We start from the raw sequence: 25,783 nt of genomic DNA, 5'->3' as shown, positions 1-25,783 counted from the left end.
TTATCACGCCGCTTTCCCGCAGGGGTAGGCAGAGAGAATCGAATGGCTCACCACTCTGTCTTTGCAAACATTCTTTGGCTCTTCTACATTCATGCATCTCCTTATACATACCCGACGATTATTACGACTGATTGTGTTTTATCATTGTATTGAAATCAAATATTCAATGATCGCTGTATTTACTGCGATTTATTTTTAATTTTCCAATAATTGCATTTTCATAAAGAGTATCACAGCTATAAAAAATTCTTCTTTATACATATTCTAAAATTAAGATTTCTTTGCCAAAATATTTTTGGCACGCTCCCAAATTCTGTGATTTTTTAATGCGTTTTTAGATTAAGCGTTTTATTTTTACTGTAGTTTTGTTTGAATTATGCCTCGTCTTTTGTGTTTTATGACTATTTAACCAGCGGGATATAATGCCTTGCTTGATTACTGATTACGACTTACGCCTTTTGACGTCGACAACAAAATTATTCAACCGCTGATTTTTAAAGGTTACCTACGTTTTTTCTTTCAAGTATTCAATAATCTTTCAGAATCATTGCTTTTTCAAATTCACAATACGTCGTGGATTACTTAGTTATTTTTATTCCTTTTTCAAATTCACAATGAGTCGTGGATTTTTCAATTAGTGTTATTCCTTTTTCAAATTCACAATTCGTCGTGGATTTCTTATGTATTGTTATTCCTATTTCAAATTCACAATAAATGGTGGATTTCTCATTTATTGTTATTCCTTTTTCAATTTCACATTGCGTCGTGGATTTTCTCGTTTGTCGTTATTTATATTTGGAAGTCACACTTTACAGTCGATTTTTATAGATTTTTTAATATTTATTTACTTTACCTTTTAGCATGACTTAGTTGTATTCCTTCACTGTCGTTTTTATTTCAAATTCACATTACGTCGTCTGTTTTCTTAGTTTTATTTATTACTATTTAAAATTCACAGCTCGTCGTCGATTTTTTTCATAGTTTTTATCCAAATTTCAAATTATCAACAATAATTTTCATGGATCGTGGTTTTATTCCAATCTTTTGTTATTTCTAAAAACTAACTAATCTAACCATCACACCGTTTCCGCGCTTGGGTATGCAGAGAGAATAGAACGCCACACCGATCTATCTGTCTTTGTAAAAAAATCTTCGCATCTTACACGTTCATGCATTTCATCATATATTTACTACCCGTGGATTTTTCTTGTTTTTTCATGTTTTAATTTATTTTATTTTATTTTATTTTTTCAGGAAAAGTCCGGAGAGCCTTACAGCAGCAAACTTACCACCAGAGCAGACCACAGTCCAGTTTTCGGTAAGTCTACAAAATATTTACCACGTTTACTTAAATTTATTGTGACACGTGTTTCGATGCATTCCGCATCATTTTCAAATAACGTAAATTTGTGTAATTATAAATCGAAATTCTCAAACACTGAAATGCTCAGATTTTCATCTTCCCTTCATATGTAAACAATAGATGCTTGGTCTCAGATGTAGGCCGGTTTAAGGGATCACATTAAACACGTCTAGCATTCACCATTCTACCCGTGAATGACAATCACACTGCTCAAAATTTTGCCTTAAAATAATCCCTGTAAATGGCCAGACTTCCAAATTCTTCTTCATCTAAAATTTTGGAAATCACATGTATATTTATCATATAATTGACACTTTTTTCATATGTGAGTTCTTAGAAGTGTCTATGGTTGATTTGAGAATGCTTTTTATTTAGCAGAGACTCTTGATTTTCATTATATTGGATTCTTCCCGAATTATTTCACATACTAGGAAAAGCCTGAAAACATGACAATTTTTTTATGAAGCTTATAATTTGAACAAATGTTTTATTCGCAACATGTGTGACAACCACACTACTTAATTTTTTTGGAACTCCTATTAATATCATAAATCCCATGACGCTAAAGTAGACTGAATGCAGTCGAAATGCGATCTCTCAGAAGAATGTGTAACAAAACGATGTATGATAGATGTGTGAATAGTGAAATAAGGAAGGAATGCAAAGCTGAGATAAGCATTATCGATAAAATTAAGAAAGGTGTGTTGAGATGGTTTGGACATGTAGAACGAATGAGTGAGGAAAGAACGGTAAAACAAATTTATGAGGCGAATGTTAGCGGGAAAAGAAGCAGAGGAAGACCGAGAAAAACATGGCACGATCAGGTATGCCAAATACTTGAAGGTGGTCAGGTTAGGAGTCGTAACAATCGGCGGGTATGTATGAGGAGATGCATGAACGTGGAAGAGGCGAAGAATGTTTGCAAGGACAGAGTGATGTGGCGCTCTATTCTCTCTGCCTACCCCTGCGGGGAAGCGGCGTGATGGTTAGTTAGTTAGTTAGTCCATGACGCTTCTATATGTGAGTTCACTATAGCCACCTATGGTAGGTTTGAGAAACCTTGTTTTTAGCAGAGACCCTTTAATTTAGATGTATGCAACATCCTTACCGGGTTATTTAACATACTGGGAGACGCCTGAAAACATTATTTTCAATTTTTATGCAAGCTACATATTTTACCAGATTATTTTCTTCGCAGACTTCCATTTTCTTCTTCATCTATGATAAGACCTAAATGGAGAGATCCAGATTTGTGAACAAGGATTTTGTCACACCCAAAAATGCTGTGAATAAATAATATCATTTCGAACTGGGACATGTATGCCTACAATATAAAAGACTTATCTCCACTCCTCCACTCAAAAGATAAAACGGTTACATAGAAGATAAAATATTGCACAAATATTTCGGCCTGTAATCCCGTTGCCAGAATGGAAAGCACGTATCTCTGTAAATATTTTGTTTTTATCGTTTGTTTTTTTTCCTCAAACAAGCAAACAAACTAACAAAAAACTAGATAAACAAACGCAACGAGTGTCGTCATGTCTGCCCATGCATATAAATAAGAGATCCCGGGTTCGATTTCTGGTCAAGTTTTCTTCTAAAACAATTCTGTTTTTCATGGATCATATAAACATATTAGGGTCTCCCTAATATGGTAAAAATAAAGATAAAAAAACGATATAAGTGTATATAAATATAGAAAATTATAATAATTTTTTCTTCTTCTTCTTCATCGAACCCTTATCCGCACCCCAATGGTGCATAGGACACTGCATATAAACGCAGTGTTAACTTGATCGTTAACACATAAAGGAAATGTGATCAGCCTTCCGCTTCAGATACCAGTCCGGGTGATATTGAATAAATATTAGAGTGAAAAAATCACTTATATTTATTTGACCCCCCTCTGGGAATCGAACCCGGGACCTTCAGAATGGTAGCCGAGCGTGCTGACCATTACACTATGATACGGATAATTATTTATTGTAATTTTATTTTATATATAAAATCATCAAATCATGGTTTTCAACTCCTGTCCGTTGTGTATATAACATAGAATTTTGTCTTATCTCACACCAGTCTAATGATGTCGGTTACGACGAAACCCGGTTGCTGGTCAAATAAAATTCATGTGTAAAAAATTACTTAGTTGTTATTTTATTCCTTATTAATATACTAGAAAAAGTGGCTTAATACAAATTGTTTTTTTATACCAAAAATATTTCTTATACAAAAATCTCTTGATTCGACTGAAAACCTAATTTTTTTTTATAACATTTGAGTGTGTACAAATACTGTTTTGAATATTGAAAGCATTAACTTTGTGGATCATCTTGATATATTATTTCGAGAAATAAAAATACTTTGTGTTCTGATCCACTCACATTTTTATTTAACCAACTAGTTTCGGCAACAACCTGTTGCCCTCTTCAGGGTTACATTTATTACTATTTATTACTATAGTAATAAATGTAACCCTGAAGAGGGCAACAGGTTGTTGCCGAAACTAGTTGGTTAAATAAAAATGTGAGTGGATCAGAACACGAAAGTATTTTTATTTCTCGAAATAATATGCACAAATACTTGTTCACAAATCTGGCTTTTCTCCACTCGGGAGTTACATTATATATATTTTTTTCTTACTGATTCACTTTCAAAACGAGTTCCATAAATCTATATGCTTTACGATATATTATATCATTCTACAGCCTTGTATTATGGCCATCTCCATATTTACAATATGATAATTCTTACGTTATAACGTTTATAGGCCTTTGTATAGTGGCCATAACGATTGCGGTCGAATGGAGCGACGTGTTGCCATACCCCTGCGGTCTACGGGTCGATTGTGTTTTTATCCCGTACTTTAATGGCAGTGTCCTGTTATAACGAGGTTTCAAGAATAAAAATCACATTTTATTAGTCCAAAATTAATGTAGGGTTTATTATCGTAAATATGTAGACACGGTGGAGAAACGTTTTACCTGCGTTATTTAGACTCTAGGATCGAGTCTTGGCAACGCGTATTATAAAAGACGACAAAACAAGAAATTTAAATACAAAAATACCACTTTCTTGAGTTTATTAATGTAAGAAAAACCCTTATCCGCACCCAATGGTGCATAGGGCACTGCATAGTAGTGACGCAGTGTTATCTTGATCATTAACACATGAAGGAAAGGTGATCAGCCCTCCGCTTCAGGTACCAGTTCAAGGTAATTGATATTGAATAAATATTACGGCTGTCCAAATTTAAAACACAGTAAGGGACATTTTTTTTTATAGTACTTTTTTTTGCATTTTTGGACTAAGTAGAGTCTACTTAGTCCATAAATGCAAAAAACAAACCTACTACAAAAAAATGTCCCTTACTGTGTTTTAAATTTGGACAGCCGATTAGCGTTTACACGATTATAATTTATATTTGAAGCACTAACTTTGTGATTTTCCGTTTTATAATTAAAATGTAACTTTGTTTTAAAATCACATTAAATATTTTATTTTAACTTAATTATAATGTCTACCGGTTTCGAAGCTAACCGCTTCTTTATCAACACTAATTAATACAGTCTTGATAAAGAAACGGTTAGCTTCGAAACCGGTAGACATTATAATTAAGCTATAAAAAATATTTATATTGATTTTAAAGCAAAGTTACTTTCTAATTTCTTCTCCGTCTTAATCCTCATTGCTGAGGGTTGTGACCCTTGACCTCTGACTTTCTAATTATAAAACGGAAAATCTATTATATTCAAATATAAATTATATTCCATATTATTCTTCATCTTTGATGAGATGTTATAAAATAATATGTTAGTTAGTCATTTAAGTCATTTAAGATTCGGTATTATGATTCGGTTTTTTAATTCGATTCCCATGTCTAGTTCCAAGACCTTTTCGCCAATAAATAATCCTAGCATATTTAAAAAAAATACATATTACAAGTCGCCTGTCAGAAGTAAGACAAGCTTTGTTCTTCAATCATAAACATTGTTATTTAATGAAAAAATGGTTCAAATATTTCTACCTGCTTCGAGATCTATAAGCAGGGCTGCCACACACCGCAATTATTTATTTAAAAAATATTTATTTATAACATAAGACATAAGGAAATATAACATAAGGAAAGAATGCAAGGCTGAGATAAGTATTATCGATAAAATTAAGAAAGGTGTGTTGAGATGGTTTGGACATGTGGAACGTATGAGTGAGGAAAGAACGGTTAAATAAATTTATGAGGCAAATGTAATTGGAAAAAGAAGCAGAGGAAGACCGAGGAAAACCTGGCAAAATCAATTATGTATACTTGAAAGCGGCCGGGTCAGGAGTCGTAATAATCGTCGGGTATGTATGAGGAGATGCATGAACGTGGAAGAGTCGAATAATGTATGCGATAAGGACAGAGTGGTGTGGCGTTCTATTCTCTCTGCCTACCCCTGCGGAGAAGCGGCGTGATGGTTAGTTAGTTATGTTGAGATGTCTAAAAATAGTGTAAAAAATAACTCCTGATTGGAGATGATCCACATTTGCGAACATTATTAAAATTATTTTGAACATTATTATAACAAACCATCTCAACACACGTTTCTTAATTCTTATCTCAGCGTCGCATTATTTCCTTATTTCATCATTCGAACATCTATCAATCATCGTTTTACCACACATTCGTCTGAGGGATCGCATTTCGACTGCATTCAGTCTGCTTTCATCAAGATAGATAAAAAATATGGTCCATATATGTTACACGTTTGTAAAGTGTTCACTTAAACCAGCCTATGACGGTCGTAAGCCCTGTAAATGGCCAGATATATTTTTCTTCATCTATATTGAGATGTCAAAAAATAATGTAATATTTTTATTTTTATTTTTTATTATTATTATTTATAATATTTTTTGGCAACCCTGTTCGACTAGAATGTTTTTGGGGTTCGCCACAAAAAATAAAGCAAATATTTATCTCGACTCGTTCACCAATACCACTCATATACAATACTTACATAATATAATTTTCTTGCTTGTTTCAAAGAACGAGACTACCTGTGAAATAAGGGTCTCAACATAGATGAAGAAGTCTGTTGAGATCGGAACACGGAAGTTTGTTTGCATATTTAAGTGCTTCAAATGTCTCCCGAAATTTTTTATTTGTATTTTTTCAATTTACTGCATTATTTTTATGTGCCAAATTTGCTCGTCGAAATACATCGTTTTTTGCGGAGACCCGCCAAGCAATGCTGTAAAGTTGTAATTTTTTTTTTACATCTCAACATAGATGAAGAAGAATATGAATGTCTGGGTATTTAAAGATCACTTTACCAGCCTCTGACAGGCCACAAGTCCTGTAAATTCCCAGAATTATTATAATAATCATAACAATTACTATTTTAAAATGACTTATTAAAATAATAATTTTATAAAATAATCTTTGAACAAGTTTTTGGACATACTCAAAATTTTCCATATTAAAACCATTTTAAACTTTGTGTTATGATAATATAACACTCCTTATCATTCATCGTTCACTTTATGTAATACCATTTGAGTGGTATTACACTAAGTGAACGATGAATGATAAGGAGAGTGTTATTCTTATTATACTCTATGTGTTAAATGTTAAATTAAACACTGATTTTTTGAGTTTACTAAGTTGTATTTTATTGTTTAAAAAAATACATAAAATACAATTTTTTGTCATTTTTTTCGCCTAGTTATGGCATTTTCAAACGAATGTGAAGATACTTAATACATTTATAGATTTGACGTTTAATTTGTAGAACTACATTTTAATTTATGAGTTAAATTTAAAATCAGTATTTTTTGAGTCTACTAAGTATGTATTTTTTTAAATGTTAAAACTATTACGCAAGTACCTAAAATTGGATAGCTACATCAGGAACGTCATTTGAATCCATTAATTTAATCTTCACATAATTTACTACTTAGCTAACCATCACACCGCTTCCCCGCAGCGGTAGGCAGAGAGTATTCTCTAACGCCACACCACTCTGTCTTTGCAAACATTCCTCGCCTCTTCTACGTTCATGCATCTCCTCATACACACCCGCCGATTGTTTCGACTCCTAACCTGACCGCTTTCAAGTATTTGGCATACCTGATCTTGCCATGTTTTTTTTGGTCTTCTTCTGTTCCTCTTTCCTTTTTCCACATTCGTTTGAAAATGCCATAACTAGGCGAAACACTTGTCACAATATTAATTTTTATGTGTTTTTTAATAAAATACAACTTAGTAGACTCAAAAAATCTGTGTATGATTAAAAAATAATACATAAATACTTATTTTACTCTTCTATAAATGGAGTTAGTCACGTTTCGGTAGGTGTGGTGGTGGTTTCGTTCGCCGTAGGGTAAGTGGACCTAAATTGGGCTCTAATGCTGGCCCGAGTGGTCCAAATCATAGTCATTAGGACCTGCTTTGGTACATGCCACGCCAGGGGCGAGTTTGTGACGTCATGAGCCTGTCAACATCGAGGATGCGAGATGTTGGCGTAATAAAAATAAACAAATTGATTTGATGATGTTATAAAAAGAAACCGCATATTCGGAATCTTTCTTGTTACGAGATTTTTTCTCTCTCCCAGTTGTGCATAAGACACTGGGTTTCAATAACAATAAAAATAGTAGGCAATTAAGGTTTATGCAGTAGTTATAAGGTAAAAAAAAATTACGAGGCGAATGTAAGTGGAAAAAAGAGCAGAGGAAGACCGAGAAAAACATGGCACGATCAGGTATGCCAAGTACTTGAAAGTGGTCAGGTTAGGAGTCGTAACAATCGGCGGGTATGCATGAGGAGATGCATGAACGTGGAAGAGGCGAAGAATGTTTGCAAAGACAGAGTGGTGTGGCGTTCTATTCTCTCTGCCTACCCCTGCCGGGAAGCGGCGTGATGGTTAGTTGGTTTGTTTTTATTTTTTTTATAAGGTACTGCATTCTAATACCAATTTGAAGCAGCAAAGCTAAATCTATTGGTGAGATGTAAAGAAGCTTTTTATTAAGCAGAAACTTCTTTACATCTCACCAATAGATGTCTCTAGTGAAGTTATAGTGATTCAAGAACAAGGTTTCTAAATTGGTTCATGTATAAAGAACTTCCAAGAATTTGAGTAGTGTGGTTGTCAATAATGGGTAGAATTGGTGAATGTTACACGTGTGTAAAGTGATCACTTAAACCAGCCGATGACGGTCGTCAGCCCCGTAAATGCCCAGACTTACATATTCTTCTTCATCTTTGATGAGATGTCAAAAAATAATATGAAAACAACTCCTGTAATTGGAGATAATCCAGATTTTGTGAACAAGTATTTGGACACACTCAAAATGTTGTAAATAATAATATTTGGCTACGTTATTGGCATCTCAACATATAACACATCTGACATAATATGGAACAACATTTTGATTGTGTCCAAATACTTGTTAACAAACCTGGATTATCTGCAATTATAGGAGTCTGCGAGAAAAACATGGCACGATCAGGAATGCCAAATACTTGAAAGTGGTCAGGCTAGGAGTCGTAACAATCGGCGGGTATGTATGAGGAGATGCATGAACGTGGAAGAGGCTAAGAATGTTTGCAAAGACGGAGTGGTGTGGCGTTCTATTCTCTCTGCCTACCCCTGCGGGGAAGCGGCGTGATGGTTAGTTAGTTAGTTATATAAAAAAATAAAATAAAACCCTTATCCGCACCCCAATGGTGCATAGGGCACTATGTCATATAAACGCAGTGTTATCTTGATCGTTAACACATGAAGGGAAGGTGATCAGCCCTCCGCTTCAGGTACCAGTCCAGGGTAATATTGAATAAATATTACAGTAAAAAAATAACGTATTATATATTTATTTATTTATTTTATTTTACCCCCCCTGGGAATCGAACCCGGGACCTCCAGAACGGTAGCCGAGAGTGCTGACCATTACACTACGGAGGCGGACAAAGTTATAGAAGTTAAGTTTTCATATTATTTTTTGACGTCTCATAAATGAAGAACCATCTTCCATCCCATCTTTGATGAGATGTCAAAAAATAATATAAATTAATACATTAATTAAAATGGAGTTCAAATTTCTAAAATGTTATTTACGCTTAAGAAATTAACGCTAAAAATTTCATTTTTTTACGCTAAAAAAAAATTATTTACGCTAAAGTTAAGTCGAAACGTGATGTAAGATTAAAAGTAAATGCACTGTTATCGATTCGTTTGCTCCTTTGCACAGTGATTCACCCAGAACAAGCTAGGTGGACAAAAACATTTTATTCTACGATTTGATTGTTCTGGTATTGATCAATATTATTTTATTGATTTTTCGAATAATTATGCATTTTTTGATAATTTTGAAGCTTTGGGAATATTTTAATTTAAAAAAACTTAAGGACGAAATAAAAAAAGTATTTAAAAAAAAACAGTATTGTTATAACAAGAAAATACATAATATACACAATTAATACAAACCCTCATCCGCACCCCAATGGTGCATAGGGCACTGTATCATACAAACGCAGTGTTATCTTGATCGTTAACACACGAAGGAAAGGGGATCAGCCCTCAGGTACCAGTCCAGGGTAATATGGAATAAATATTCGAGTGAAAAAATCACTTTTATTTATTTGACCCCCCTGGGAATCGAACCCGGGACCCCCAGAACGGTAGCCGAGCGTGCTGACCATTACACTACGGACGCGGATACACAATTAAACACATCATTAATTTTACAAATAAATTTACTCTTAATACTATACAATCAACTTGTGAGGGCCTCCGATAGTCACACATCAATGGCATTTTATGACCAAAATCGCGTTAATTCTTAAATAATGATTAAACAAAAAATTAAACCTGTGGTAGGCAAATAATTATTTCTCTATATTATTGTAGAATTATAGCAATTTTTATCATAAAATGCGATTAAACTGTCGCTGTCAGAAGCCCCCTTTAGTTATTGTTATTGTACCCATAAACATAGAATAACATTAATAAATAATACACAAAACTAATAATCATTATCACGACTCATCATCAATCTCACAAATAGAGGAATCAGATATTAAATAATCACCATCGTTACATGGATGAAAGTTATTTGCCACCTGATGTTCTGCTATTGAAGGCAGGACAATGAAATTCAGAACTTCCAACGGTAATTTATCGGTTCTCTTTCTAGGTACTTCTCTGAGTGAGTTAATTACAGGATCGGATGTTTTCAAAAGCATATTCAATAAATCTGTATTCGTGGAAGTACGTGACAGTTTCCTAGTATGGTGCTCGCGGAATCTACGACAATCTTTATTTCGGGCCTCTTGAGATTCTTCCGAGAGCTCCCCGACTGGAAGAATGAATGTTTTAAAAACCACCGTACTGTGTACTAGACTTGAGGCTGACTTCCTCCAGATGATGAAGAAGCGCAGGGATGATGCATTTTTATATTAAATTTTATAACTACGCCCTCTAACCAATTTTTATTTTTGTTTAAAAAATGGTCCGTCTTCATATTAGCTGCAGCCCACTTTTCAGAGAATTTTGACGAAACACTTTAAAATTTTATCAGTAAATGCTTCTTTGAATCAAAAATCATATCCGTAACACTAAATTTTTTAATAATAAAATCCATCAGACGAAAATTTCGTTCTTCTTTCGCATGTTTCCGCCATTCTTCAAATACTTCTAATTTCGAGAGAGAGCACTCACGATCTGAAAAAAATTAATAAATGAAAATTGCTACTACATGTCTTATAAAAATTATATATCGTTGTATAGCTAATAAATGTAGCTACATAATATCAAAAAATTAGCCTGGATACATCTGGGGACAAAAAGATGCATACGTTCAAAAATTTAAAACGAAAAAAAAAATTACAATTTTTACGTAGTTTTTCAAACTCTATCATAACACATATTGTCGTGCATTTGAACCAAATTTAAAATAAAATAAAAAAATTCATACCCTCTTAAGTAAAATCCATTACAGCAATAGTAATATTCTTCACTTCAAGTCTTGTAAGATGTTATTGAAAGCACTGCAAAACAGCAACTAAATTGTTTACAAAAAAGGAATAACCTTATCACTTCATTTCAACCGCTTACGACTCATCGTTCTGGAATATTTGCCATAATAATTACCTGGAATTGTGACTAATGGGGGGTTGTTATTATCATGTTATCATCAATAAATCGATTCATTGAATTGACTTTTGTCTTGCTGGCTTGTTCTGGGCGAATCACTGTGCTTTGGTTGGAATGCGGCCTGAGCGTGCTCGGCTCTCCCGAGGCAAAGTGTCTCACTACCAATTCCACTTTCCATTGTCACCAAAATAAGACGGTGATGTCACCACGCGTGACATTCTATACATAACAATCCTGCTAACATCAAGGCCCAGTATTCGATAAGTCGCAACTTCTTTAAACTCAGGTAACATTTGACGTATTATAATTGAAATATTTTTCATAAAATACCGTTTTTGTATTGAAAAAATGAGTTTTTTACGAAATAAATACTGAATATGGTTTTGAAAAGGGGGTTTAACATGTTGCTCATTCCTTTCAAGAACGTCATAAATCAAAAATCGTGAATTTTAAGTTGTGTATGTTTTAGGAATGCCCAGAAAATGTGCTATATACCAGCAAAAGCGGCATATTTTTAACTTAATATTTACCCACTACAGGGCAAATTGTTGTTTTTGCATTTTGATGAAAAGGTATTGTTTAATTATTTTTTAAGTATACTAAATATTTTTCAAATGGAGAAAAAACCTTCAGGTTTTACCTAAAAAGATCTGTTGCACAGTAAAAAGTTCAATAAGTGGCTTGATGTTTATTTTTAATACATTGTGATTTCTTTTTAAACTTTAAAAACGTTCTCCTGAAAAATCAAGTTTTTTGATTTATGACGTTCTTGAAAGGAGTTAGCGATGTATCATCATCAGGGTTTAACATGCACACGTTAAACACTGATGATGACAAGGTTCTTGTCGAAACTGGTAAAAATGTACCAATAACAAAGTTTACAACATTTTGAGTGTGTCCAAATATGTGTGTGATTATAATCCCAGGATTCGGACCTCACATACCAATATAAGAGTTTCTGCTCAATAAAAAGCTTCTTTTCATCTCACCAATAGATGTCTCTAGTGAAGTTCTAAACAACGTTTCTAAATTGGTTCATATGTATAGAACATCCAAGAGTAGTGTGGTTGTCAATAATGGGTAGAATTGGTGAATATTACACGTGTGTAAAGTGATCACTTAAACCAGCCTATGACGGTCGTCAGCCCCGTAAATGCCCAGACTTCCATATTCTTCTTTATCTTTGATGAGATGTCAACAAAAAAAAACAAAGTGGTTGAAAACAAAGTTTATTTTATGAAGTTTATAAAATGTGCCACAAAGTATCTGCGAAAAACATTAAAAAAACAATTAAAAAACATTAACTTCCCTATAACATCCCCTCTGATAACATGGTACCTATCCCAGCGTTATAGGAGGGTTGACTGTTTTATCATTTTGGTGCTGTTTTTTATAAACTAACGGGCTTACTTCAAACGTCTGTTTACGATTTTCTTACCGGTAGCGCCGATTAGGCTCGCAACGTCGTAATCCCTATTCGCCACGCTACAGCGTTACTCCGTCAGCCTCTATTACTCTCTGTAATCCTGTTACCCTGTTACTCTCCACCCAAACAAGTCTCATACGCGACCATGTTAACACGTGTCGATAATAAATTGCCGGTGGCTGTGTTGCCTCTAGCCGGTAGTGATGCAGATAATTGAGCAAAAGCCTTGATTAGACTTCGATAATCGGTTATGAAAATAATCTAATTATTGATTTGGCGTTTAATTTGTAGAACGAATGATATTCGTTTGATAATGCCCTAACAAGGCGAAACAATTGTCACAATATAATTTTTTTATGTGTTTTTGTTAATAAAATACAACTTAGTAGACTCAAAAAATCTGTGTTTGATTTAAAATTAATACATAAATGAAAATAATCGTTAATTTGGCGATGTTTCGGATGTTGTTTAAATCTTTGACGTGCTGTCTCCATAATATAGTAGTTGTAGCGTTTGGCTTCTATGCTGGAGGTCCCGGGTTCGATTTTCAGGGAGACAAAAAGGATATTATTGCTTTTTTACTCTTATATTTACTTACTTTGAGACTGATTACTATCCCTTATATATTATAATTGTCCGCCTCCGTAGAGTAATGGTCAGCACGCTCGGCTACCGTATTGGTGGTCCCGGGTTCGATTTCCAGGGGGGATCAAATAAATTAAAGTGAACTTTTTCACTCAGATATTTATTCAATATTTATTGCCTGAAGCGGCGGGCTGATTACCTTTCTTTATGTGATGCAGTGCCCTATGCACAATTGGGTACGGATGAAGGTTTGAAGAATAATAAATACCTCATGATTATTATTATTATACACTACTTCATTTCATTTGAATTTATTTATTTTAAATTTAAGTTTTACTTAGTAAATACCACTATTTCTTCAAATCTGCTGTGACACGTGTTTCTTTTTTTTATTTATATAGCTTTACATTAAAAAAAGTAAAAAATAAAAAATAGTTACATTAATAAAAAAAAGCCAATTACACAATTCTACATCTATGTTATAATAACGATCAAGAACATTAACAGATAAAAAAAAAGTTTCGTTGCATTCCGCATCATTTCAAACACCGTAGATGTTCATGGAAAGATTTTACCACAAAGTGACTGCCGAATCAATTAATGAATTTATTTTATCAGAATAAAAATTATGATTATTTTCAACCTGCCTACTATACTAGGTTAGGTATGGTTAGGTTTGGTCAAAATAGATTACTCGGATGCTGATCCCTAGTTACCTTAATGAAAAAAAAAATAATGAATTATTTTTATGACAGATATCGCGATTAAAATATCCGAATAATTCGATTATAATGATCGGTTATTTTCGTCATTGCTAGCCGGTAGTCTGCGGTGACCGCTCCATAAATTTCGTGGTTCGTTTCAGAGTTGAAAGGAATTGTTGTCTGTGCGTTGTGGTCAAGCATCGGATATGAATACTATGAGATACCTTGGAAATACATATAACAACATATCATGGAAAATGACGTGTCTAACGATGTACCATGAATGCCCATCGAATGCCCATAGAACGCCCATAGAATGCCCCGCATTCACTGTCAAACTCCTTAGCATTTTCGTAAAATACATACTACCTCAAGGGTGATGAAGAAGAATATGGAAGTCTGGGTAATTTACAGGAGATCTGCCTTCTGCCCACACCTCGTCGACCCTCTATTTTGCCTAATTTACACTCAATATAACACTCCCTCAATTCATTGTTTTGCCTTATTAACTATTGAGGATGAGTAGGGATCCTTTCTCGAAGTTTGAAATAGTCAAGGAGGTTAAGTATGTGTATTTCACGAAAATCACAACCCGGTCATACAAATTGGATTTTAATTCGCCGTGCGTGCGGGGACTTACTACGTTAGGGTCACCATGCACGATAGGTTTTTATTTATTCACCGCTCTAATTTAAAATTCCACCTCGTTCATTAAACAAGTCTTCGATAGCATAATTAAGAGTATCATCGTATCATTCTAGCCATATCAAATAATCTTCGTCTTCTAGTCCTCAATCGCAAGCCTATGGTGCATAGGGTACTGCATTGTATCGAGTGAGAATTATCTTGATCGTCAAATACGCGAAGGCATTCTAATCAGCCATGCCTTTTAAGTACTGGGTATGAGCAAATCCGTAAAGGCCCATTTTTGTGTCTGTACCCAGTACAGACAAATCCGCAGACCCATTTTTTGCTCAGCCCAGGTATGGACAAATCCATCCCTACTTAACGTCTTTGTAGACTATTAGGGTCAGATCTCGTCGTCCTCTGGTTGTAGGTCCTTCTATTATGGACAACGTCACCTAGGCCATACCTTCGAATCATGTAATCTTTCTGCAGCATCCATGAATTCTTTGGTCTTCCTCTAGATGTCTTTCGAGGAAGATCAATGGCTATCGAATGGTTCACAATATGATCAGGTTCTCTGCGTCCTATGTGCCCATACCATCTCAATTGCCCTTCTTCTCCTTCACTTTTGATGCCTGTTACAGCCTGGCTTCTACGAATGCGTGAACTCTTTGTTTTGTCTCCTTAGGGACACTCCAGCTGACCACTTAAGCATTCGCATTTCAGTAGTTTTTAGTTATGATCAGGCTCTCTGCGTTGCCCATACCATCTCAATAGCCTTTCCTCTACCTTACTATTGATGTTAGTAGGCAGAAGAATATGTGGTACAGGCAAATGGGCAAAGGGCCAATATGATGCTAGTTGCAAACGTTCGTCAATAGGGCCCGCTGCCCATACAATGCCTGCGTCTAGATGTCGAGTGGTAGCAATTGCATGTTGAGGTGAGCGAACCGCGTGTATTCGTGTTCGACTCCCATTAGTGCCTTAACAAGGGGCCGTAACTACCAAGAGCATTTGAAAAATAAATCCCCCCTTTTAAAACATAATTTTTGCAGCGGCCGTATCGTAAAAATATGCTAAATTGCATTTGGAGTAATTCAATATGCGCTTTTACAACGATACATCGCTGTAAAGTGTCAAAACTGATTTCATTATGAAATAAAATATTTTTTTGTCAATATTTTTGGTGTGTCCAAATCCTTGTTCACAAATCTGGGTTTTCCTATTTAGGAGTTATTTTTAGTTTTTGATCTTAGCATATGTAGATGAAGAAGAATATGGAAGGCTGGGTATTAAAATCATATTTATTTTAAATATTAAAATCACACACTGTTTTGAGTCTACTAAGTTGTATATTTTATTTTTTATTAAATATGAAAAAAAGAAAATTCGTGACAATTGTTTCGCCTTGATATGGCATTATTAAACTATCGATAGATCGCTTAGCGACTGCATTCAATCTAGTTTCATCCTTCTTTCTCCAATTCCTTGATTTACTTGCATACATTGGGGTTAGTACAAGGACTCCATTATATAGTGCCATTTTAGTTTTAACTGTTTTTCATGTCATTTTTTGTGTTTTGTGTCTTGTTTCTAATATCGTGATTTTTTATGCCACATGTTTTGTTTCTTAAAATTATGTATTTCTATCATGATTTTTATCTCGAAGGATAATCATTTTAAAAATTGCATCTTTTTGGTCCATAGGCAAATTGGAAGCTCCACCTCACGCAGGCTTCAACATGGGTTACCTGATGGCTCCTTACCCTTATCCTAACGGTGCTGCAGCGCATCCCCTGCCCGTATCCATGGTAAGTGATATTTTCTTCTTTTTATGTGCATGTCATGTCAGGTCCCTCCATAGTCAACTTATCACTTGAGATTAATTGTCCTTGTCTTGGGCAGCTCTCAACAGCGCCGAGACGATCCCGATCCCCGTCCAATCTCGTATATATTATAATGGTTATTTTGAAACCGGTTGCCATAAAGAGATGTTTTCAGTGGTATTACACAATGTGAACGATGAATGATAATTAGTGTTATATTACCATACCACAATGTGAAAAATTCTGTAAATATATAAAATAGGTTAAATTTAAATTAAAAATATATCATGGAGGCCTAGGCTGCTTCCTTGGGGAACACCTCATGAATTTATTTATTTTTCGTTGTAAACGATGCGATGTGCTTTTTTTCTAATATTTTTTTATTAAAATACCAGTAATATAAATAGTAAAAAATATTTACTAAAAACAAAGCATAAAAGTTTGTCATTAAGTTTAAGTAAAAAAAAAGCAATTGTTTTCAAAGCGCGTTTTCGACAGTCCTTGAAGTTTTACGAGTATTTCGAGGGTACGACTTTTTCAATTTCGCTATTCAAGGCTCTACCGACTGTTAAAAAAGGCATTATTTATTTTATTTTCATAGTAAAAATCTAATTTATTCACCCACATGCATTGTTTGATGGCTTCTGTACAATATCCCATAAAAGCAGGCCGAGTAATTCACAGCACATAGATAAAATTGTTCTTGTTCTTTGCGCGAGGCTGGAATGGTTTTGACCGCTAAGTCTCGGCTCTACGTAATTGGCGGTTATGGTTTATGGGTTTATGTGTTCCTTTGACCAAACAAACATGACATAGGTTGGTTTTTAATGGACGCTCGCTTATCGACTTGAGATTGCTATCACCATGCTTCTGCACATCTTCAACTGAGCGGAATTTATGTTTTTGAAGTGGTAAGTGGTAATATTCTGTCTGCCTTCCTGGTGTAATAATTAGCGCGTTTAGCTTCCATCCTGGAGACCTCTGGTTCGATTCACAAGGCTTATGGTCCAAATAAATATGAACGATTTATCATTAATTATTTCGGCACTCAATTTGTAGAAAGACATTATTAAATTATAAATAATACACGTGTTTTTTACCACTTGAAAATTACATAATTTTCATATCATAATATCCACATCTGTATAATTGCCCTTGAGGTAGGCTACGAAAACGGTGCTATATAAAATATTATTACTGTATTATTAACTAACTAACTAACTAACCATCACGCCGCTTCTCCACAGGGGTAGGCAGAGAGAATAGAGCGCCACACCACTCTGTCCTTGCAAACATTCTTCGCCTCTTCCACGTTCATGCATCTCCTCATACATACCCGCCGATTGTTACGACTCCTAACCTGACCACTTTCAAGTATTTGGCATACCAGATCGTGCCATGTTTTTCTCGGTCTTCCTCTGCTTCTTTTCCCGCTAACATTCGCCTTATAAATTTGTTTTACCGTTCTTTCCTCACTCATTCGTTCTACATGTCCAAACCATCTCAACACACCTTTCTTAATTTTATCGATAATGCTTATCTCAGCTTTGCATTCCTTCCTTATTTCACTATTCGCACATCTATCATACATCGTTTTGTTACACATTCTTCTGAGAGATCGCATTTCGACTGCATTCAGTCTACTTTCATCATCATGTCATACTTTCATCAGTCTACTGTATTATTATTGACTGGTTATTACATTTCCATCAACCACAACATCCAAAAAGGGTCTCTGCTAAATAAAAGCTTTCTCAATCCATCATAGATGGTTCTCGTGAACATATACAGGGTCATGAAATTAATAATACACGTAGGAGTTCCAAAAATCAGACTGGTGTCGTGGTCAATCATGGGTAGGATGGTGACTGTTGCACCTGTATAAAGTGATCACTTGACCAGTCTATGACAATTTATAAGAATGGTCAATACCCTTACTTCTATATTCTTCTTCATCTATGTCGAGATATATTTTTTACACTAGCCAACTTCTATCAATCTGTATTTAAGTTACTAGATAAACCTTATATCGTAGTCACTTCGTTTTTTACCACTTGAGTTTTATTATAGACTACATGTTTCAGAAGTTAAACTTCCATCATTCAGGTCTGTATAATAATTAAAATATAAAATATAAAATTGTTCTGTAAATAAGGAGAGGGGAAAGTAAGGGGAAGGGGTTAGTCAAGGGACGGAGTTTGAAAACAAAGGAAAAATGGAAAGCAATGGCGAAGAATTTTGAAACAATATATTATTCAATAAATTATTATTAGAATTCAGGTTTTTTTGTATTTCTAAATTTTCAAGATAATTCATAATTTGGCCTTTATATGGAACAAGGTGTAATAATTTTAATTTATGAGAGCGAAATGAGTGATTAGTATCTATTATATGATTTGCAAATTCCCTTGACTAACCCCTTCCCCTTACTTTCCCCTCTCCTTACTTATAGAACAATTTTATATTTTATATTTTAGTTATTATACAGACCTGAATGATGGAAGTTTAACTTCTGAAACATATAGTCTATAATAAAACTCAAGTGGTAAAAAACGAAGTGTTTTCTTTAATCATTGTAACATGTCTTACCACAAAGTTAATGCCGAAACAATAAATAAAATATTATACTTCCAAGTTTAAAATGGATTTTTAAATTATGATTTTTTATGGCAAAATTAAGCTAGTAAGATATCAAATAGTCAATAATCACGTGTTTTTAAAAAATGCACTTGGTCACTTTCTCCTGTATGACTACGATATTTGTGTATAAACTTATCCATCTTTTTAGTTGGTTTTATTTCTTAAAAAAAACAGCTTAGTTTTTCAATGTTAGTGGAATATTTGCCCCTGGAATTCCGATTCGAGATCCTGTCTGGATTTAAGGATATTTTTATATACGTTTTCAAATATTCCAGACTTGCGTTATCGAATTTCGAAGAGCGACATTCCACCCTGTGGAAAATGCTCGCCGTCGGAAGACTTCAACCATGCCAAAATCCCGACATCCGGCCTCTACGACGTTTTAGGATAGATTCACACTTCAGCTTTTTTAAAAATGGTTCAGAATCCTCACCAATGCGATCACTTAGACGAATGTGTGGCTATACGATGTATTATTTGTGTTCGAAGGGTAAAATAAAGAATTAACGAGGTTTTGCCTTGTAAACCATCCAAATTTTTAACTCGGTTTGTATTTTCACCTGTTGATGAAAATATTCGTAGCTCTCGAAACTAGTCTTGTTTATATTTTGACATCTCAACATAGATGAAGAAGAGTATGGAAGCCTGGTATTAACCTATCATAGGCTGGATAAGTGATCGCTTTACAAACATTCACCGATTCTACCCATGATTGACAACCACACTACTTTAATTCTTGGAAGTTCTATATGTATGATCCAATTCTTCTTCATCTATGTTGAGATGTCAAAAAAATAATATTAAATATAACTTCTTTAATCGGAGATAATCCAGATTTTGAACAAGTATTTGGACACACTCAAAACTATTTCTGAAATTGTTTCTATGTATTCTTTGTCCGCCTCCATAGCGTCGTGGCTAGCACGCAAGGCTACCATGCTGGAGGTCCCGGGTTCGATTCTCAAGAGCGTCAAAATAAAAATTGGTGATTTTTCAGTCTAATCTTTATTTAATATGACCCGGGACTGGTACCTGAAGCGGAAGGCTGATCACCTTTCCTTCGTGTATTTAACGACGAAGATAACACTGCTTCTATACGATGCAGTGCAATGCGATGGGTTAGAAGAAGAAGAAGTAGAAGATTTTTTTTGTGTTTTTTTCAAATTCAATCTTATGTGAACATCGTTACTCAAAATTTAATATGGGAGATGAAAATATCGCTTCAAAAGGCATCGCGTCCATTCTTTACGGCTCCAGTGGCTAGAGGGTCCCCTGGTTTCATCCCCACCCTCGCAGTTCCCGTTCCCCTTCCCCCTCCAGGATATGGCGGGAAAAGGCTGGAAGGGAGGAGATGGGGTAAGAATGGAAGGGAAATTCGGCAGCGGAAATTTTTGAGAGGATTCAAGAATCCACAGTTTCTCAATAAGTACTAATAATAAATAATAATTTTTGACAAATCGCTCACTCCTTTCAAGAACGTCATTAATCAAAAAACTTGATTTTTCAGGAGAACGTTTTTAATGTTTAAAAATATAACACAATCTATTTGAAATAAATATCAAGCCACTTATTGAAGTTTTTACTGTGCAACAGATGTTTTTAGGTGAAACCTGAGGGTTTTTTCTCCATTTGGAAAATATTTCATATGTTTAAAAAAAAATTAAACAATACCTTTTCTTCAAAATTCAAAAACATTTTTTTTATTATGTTAAAAATATGTTATATAATAAACATTATTATGTTAAAAATATGCCTCTTTTGCTGGGATATAGTACATTTTCTGGGCATTCCGAAAACGTGCACAACTGAAAATCGACGATTTTTGATTTATGACTTTTTTGAAAGGAGTGAGCTAAATAGGATATTATTTTTAGAGGTGAACTCTTTATTTTGTCTCTAAGGGACACTCCAGCTGACCATCTAAGCATTCACATTTCATCAGGTTCTTTGTGTCCTATGTGCCCATACCATACGTTAGAAGAAGATGTAGTACGGACGAACTGGGGAATGGTTTATCATGCTTTCGAATCATGTTATCTTTCTGTAGCATCTATGGATTTTTTGTCTTTCTGTAATTGTCTTTAGAGGAAGCTCCATGGCGATCGCCAGGTTTACAATATGACCAGGTTCTCTACGTCGTATGTGCCCATACCATCTCAATTGCTTTCCTCGTATTGATGTGTGTTACAGCCATGAATGCCATGAATGCGTGAACTCTTTATGTTGTCTCTAAGGGACACTACATCTGACCATCTAAGCATTCGCATATCAGCAGTTTCTTGGTATTTTCTTTCTTCTTCTCCGTCTTAATCCTCATTGCTGAGGGTTGTGACCCTTGCAGAAGCAATGACTCTTCTCCAGTTATCCCTTGACTGCGCTGCACGTAGCGCTCCAACCACTGAGGTGCCTGCTGCTGCCTTAATTTGATCGGTCCATCGTGTGGGGGATCTTCCTCTCCCTCTCTTTCCCTCCAGGCTACCGATCACAACTAGTCGTTCCAGGCTATCCTCGTTGCCACGCGCAACGTGTCCAAAGAACTGGAGAATCCGTCGGGTACAGATATTGGCCAGAGACAAGCCATCCAAGCGTAGTTCCTGGCGAATGGACTCATTGGTGCGTCTAGCTGTCCATGGAATTCGGAGCATGCGCCTCCAACACCACATTTCGAAGGCATCAATTTTTCTCCTTTCTGCTGCTTTTATAGTCCATGTTTCAGCAGCATAGAGAAAAATGGAGTGGACCAAGCTCCTGACAAGCTTCATCTTGGTGTTGTTACTCTTGGTATACCATCTCAATAATTACAAAAAAATAAGGGATGAAAAATACTAACCTCTTCTTTTGACAATCTGTGTTAGTACCTTAAGACGTTCGGGGAGCCTTGGCTATAGAATACCGGCGGTGGGGGATGTAAGGATGAAATGAGGGGAGGGTATGAAGCGACCCTCCAGAAATTCATTACGTATGCTTCGATAAACCTTTCGGCGCATTACGCAGCCCTCTTCTTCACCCTTCACTCTACCTACCGCCTTCTTCGGATGGGGGCTTTCTTTCAGGATTTTTCAGTTTTTTTTTTCTTCAGAATAAGCTTTTTTTAATCTAGCGTACATATTCATTTTGCCATAACAATCCTTTTTACAGTCATTATACATATGTATATAAATTACTAGTTGATTGGTAATTTATATCATATTTGAAATCGTTTCAAACTTTTGACATATTCAAAAAAATAAATACAGTATATTATTCATAATAAATCGTATTTTGAAAATGTCCAATTTCCAAGAAGATTCGCTCCACTTACTAACTAACCATCAACATTTTGAGTGTGTCCAAATACTTGTTCATAAATCTGGATTATCTCTAATTATAGCTGTTATTTTTCATATTATTTTTTGACATCTTCAAAGATGAAGAAGAATATGGATCTTTTTCATCTTTGATGAGATGTCAAAAAATAATATGAAAATTAACTCCTATAATTGGAGATAATCCAGATTTGTGAACAAGTATTAGTACACACTCAAAATGTTGTAAATAAATTATCTGGTCAAATTATAAATAAATAATAAAAATGAAAATGGTATTTTCTGGCGTTTCTCATGTGTGTGATTATAATCCAGGATTCAGACCTCACATACTAATGTTAGAGTTTCTGCTCAATAAAAAAGCTTCTTTTATCTCACCAATAGATATCTCTAGTGAAGTTCTAGTGATTCAAGAACAATGTTTCTAAATCGGTTCATATATATAGAACTTCCAAGAATTTAAGTAGTGTGGTTGTCAAGAATGTGTAGAATTGGTGAATGTTACACGTGTGTAAAGTGATCACTTAAACCAGCCTATGACGGTCGTCAGCCCCGTAAATGTCTAGACTTATTGATAAAATTAAGAAAGGTATGTTTAGATGATTTGGGCATACGGATCGAACGATTGTAGAAAAAATATTATGAATCATTGTTATTCTTATAATATCTACATTGTCAAGTTTTTCATCTCTCTTCTTTTATTCGCGTTCATCTCCACCCATTTCTTTCCGCGTAGCCTTCTTTTTCGAGCGCGTCCCACTAATGATAAGGTGTTCTCGAGTGCCACCATTTCCGGCATTCAAAATGGCGACAAGTGACAATAATAATCATCCCGGATTGTAAGAGTTCCATTTCATGTCTCGGTTATTCAATTTCTCGAAAAGGACTTTCTTTGTGGAACTCCACGGCCCTTGAGAGCCCTTTTTGAGGCGACTTCCACACCGACTCTTGAATCTTCAGAAATCTGGCGGTTTCAAGGATCTAAGTGGAAGGATGACTGGAAAAAAAGACGGTTTAATCAGATCTGAAAAAGATGACGTATTTATAGTCTACTCTCTTTCAACACTGTATATTTAAAGACACTCAAATGCTGGGAACAAAGTGAATGGTGCACTGAAATCAGTTATAGCAAATAAAAACCTATCAGCGGAAGCTAAACTGGCAGTGCACAACGGAGTCCTGGTTCCAACTCTAATGTATGGAAGTGAAGCTTGGAGTTGGCAAAAGAAGGACGAAAGTAAACTGAATGCAGTCGAAATGCGATCTCTCAGAAGAATGTGCGACAAAACGATGTATGATAGATGTACGAATAGTGAAATAAGGAAGGAATGCAAAGCTGAGATAAGCATTATCGATAGAATTAAGAAAGGTGTGTTGAGATGGTTTGGACATGTAGAACGAATGAGTGAGGAAAGAACGGTAAAACAAATTTATTAGGCGAATGTTAGCGGGAAAAGAAGCAGAGGAAGACCGAGAAAAACATTGCACGATCAGGTATGCCAAATACTTGAAAGTGGTCAGGTTAGAAGTCGTAACAATCGGCGGGTATGTATGAGGAGATGCATGAACGTGGAAGAGGCGAAGAATGTTTGCAAGGACAGAGTGGTGTGGCGCTCTATTCTCTCTGCCTACCCCTGCGGGGAAGCGGCGTGATGGTTAGTTAGTTAGTCTCAAATGCTCTAATTTTTTCCCCATGTTGAATGTTTTGTGAAATAAAGCGAACAACTTTGCAACGATGTCAACATAGATGAATAAGAATTTGGAAGTCTGGGTATTTACAGGGCTTACGACATGTCATTGGCGAAATGTGAAAATTTGTCATGAAATGTCAAAAATTTAAATATTCTCAAAAGTGGAGAAACCCAGATTTGTTAACAAGTATTGAAACACTCAAAATTTGACAATATTTATTTATTTTCACCATATACATATAACTAACGATTTTAACCATCACGCCCTTTCCCCGCAGGCGTAGGCAGAGAGAATAAAATAGAATGCCACACCAATCTGCCTTTGCAAACAATGTTGCCTCTTCCTCAATCGTGTATCTCCTCATATATACCCGCTGATTATTCTCTGACTCCTGACTTGACCATGCCCAAGAATTTTAAATACCTCATAAGAATTCACGTAATTTACCATTCCGGCCATGCGATACAGTGACCCATGAACCAATGGATGCAGTTTAGAGGTAGAATTTAACGTAATTAAAAAGAAACACATCGCGCACTCCTTTCAAGAACGTCATAAATCAAAAAACTTGATTTTTCAGGAGATCGTTTTTAAAATTTATAAATATAATACAATGGTTTAAAATAAATATCAAGCCTCTTATTAAACTCTCTACTGTGCAATAGATCTTTTAAGGTAGAACCTGAAGGTTTTTTCTCCATTTGAAAAATATTTAGTATATTTAAAAAAATAATTAAATAATACATTTTCTTCAAAATTAAAAAAAAACACTTTCTGCCCTGTAGCGGGTAAATATTAAGTTAAAAATATGCTTCTTTTGCTGGGATATAGTACATTTTCTGGGCATTTCGAAAACATGCGCAATTGAAATTTGACGATTTTTGATTTATAACGTTCTTGAAAGGAGTGAGCGACATGTCAAAATTGATTTAATAGTGGTATTTATTAATTTTTTATTTATTTAACAGTCACCTAGCGAAAGGATGTTTCTGTCAGTGTCAAGTATTATTTTTATTAATCAATTATTAGTAAATACCAAGTAATTCTTAAATAAAAAATGAATAGATATTACCACAAAATGGCTGCTGAATCAACTAACGAAAGTATTTTTTTTTTCTCAAAAAAAAAATCATTTCTTAATTCCGCAGTTACTTTCAGGTAATATGTATCCATTTTTAATTTAAGTTTTACTTGGTGAGTACCACTATTCAATAGCGGTGTTTAACAAGTAAAAATGTAAATATTAATGTATTTTTTCGTCTCGAATTGAGAATTTTGTCACCGTGTTATTAATTTGTTTTGAAAGGAGCAGCGCTCTTTCTCGGGTCGAAGTTCAAGTATTGGTGACTCGGCTGAGTGGGGCTGTGAGGGTGGAAGGGTAGAAGAGAGGGAGGGGGGGGATGTGTCTTCTTCTTCGTCTTTCACCCCTAAGGTAACGAGCCCCTTCGTACAGTCCAGTGATTCCATTATATGAATAAA

General features: G+C 35.0%; 1 protein-coding gene across 1 annotated transcript in view; it reads left to right on the top strand.

Moving 5' to 3' along the window:
- Positions 1–1,254: 1,254 nt before the first annotated feature.
- pan (transcription factor pangolin) overlaps positions 1,255–25,783 on the top strand; it is a gene marked incomplete at its 5' end in the record, with an annotated part of 173,557 nt that continues 149,028 nt past the window's right edge. The window contains 2 exons of the mRNA XM_088260327.1: positions 1,255–1,318; positions 16,549–16,652. Of these exons, the coding sequence (XP_088116453.1) occupies positions 1,255–1,318; positions 16,549–16,652 (168 nt within the window). The remainder of the gene's footprint in view (positions 1,319–16,548; positions 16,653–25,783) is intronic.

This window comes from Brachycentrus maculatus, unplaced genomic scaffold (genome assembly GCF_059751285.1).
Source record: "Brachycentrus maculatus isolate JH-2025_06_01 unplaced genomic scaffold, ASM5975128v1 h1tg000131l, whole genome shotgun sequence".
Taxonomy (NCBI): domain Eukaryota; kingdom Metazoa; phylum Arthropoda; class Insecta; order Trichoptera; family Brachycentridae; genus Brachycentrus; species Brachycentrus maculatus.
The sequence above is the reverse complement of the archived record's forward strand: the minus strand, read 5'-3'. Positions and strand labels throughout refer to the sequence as shown.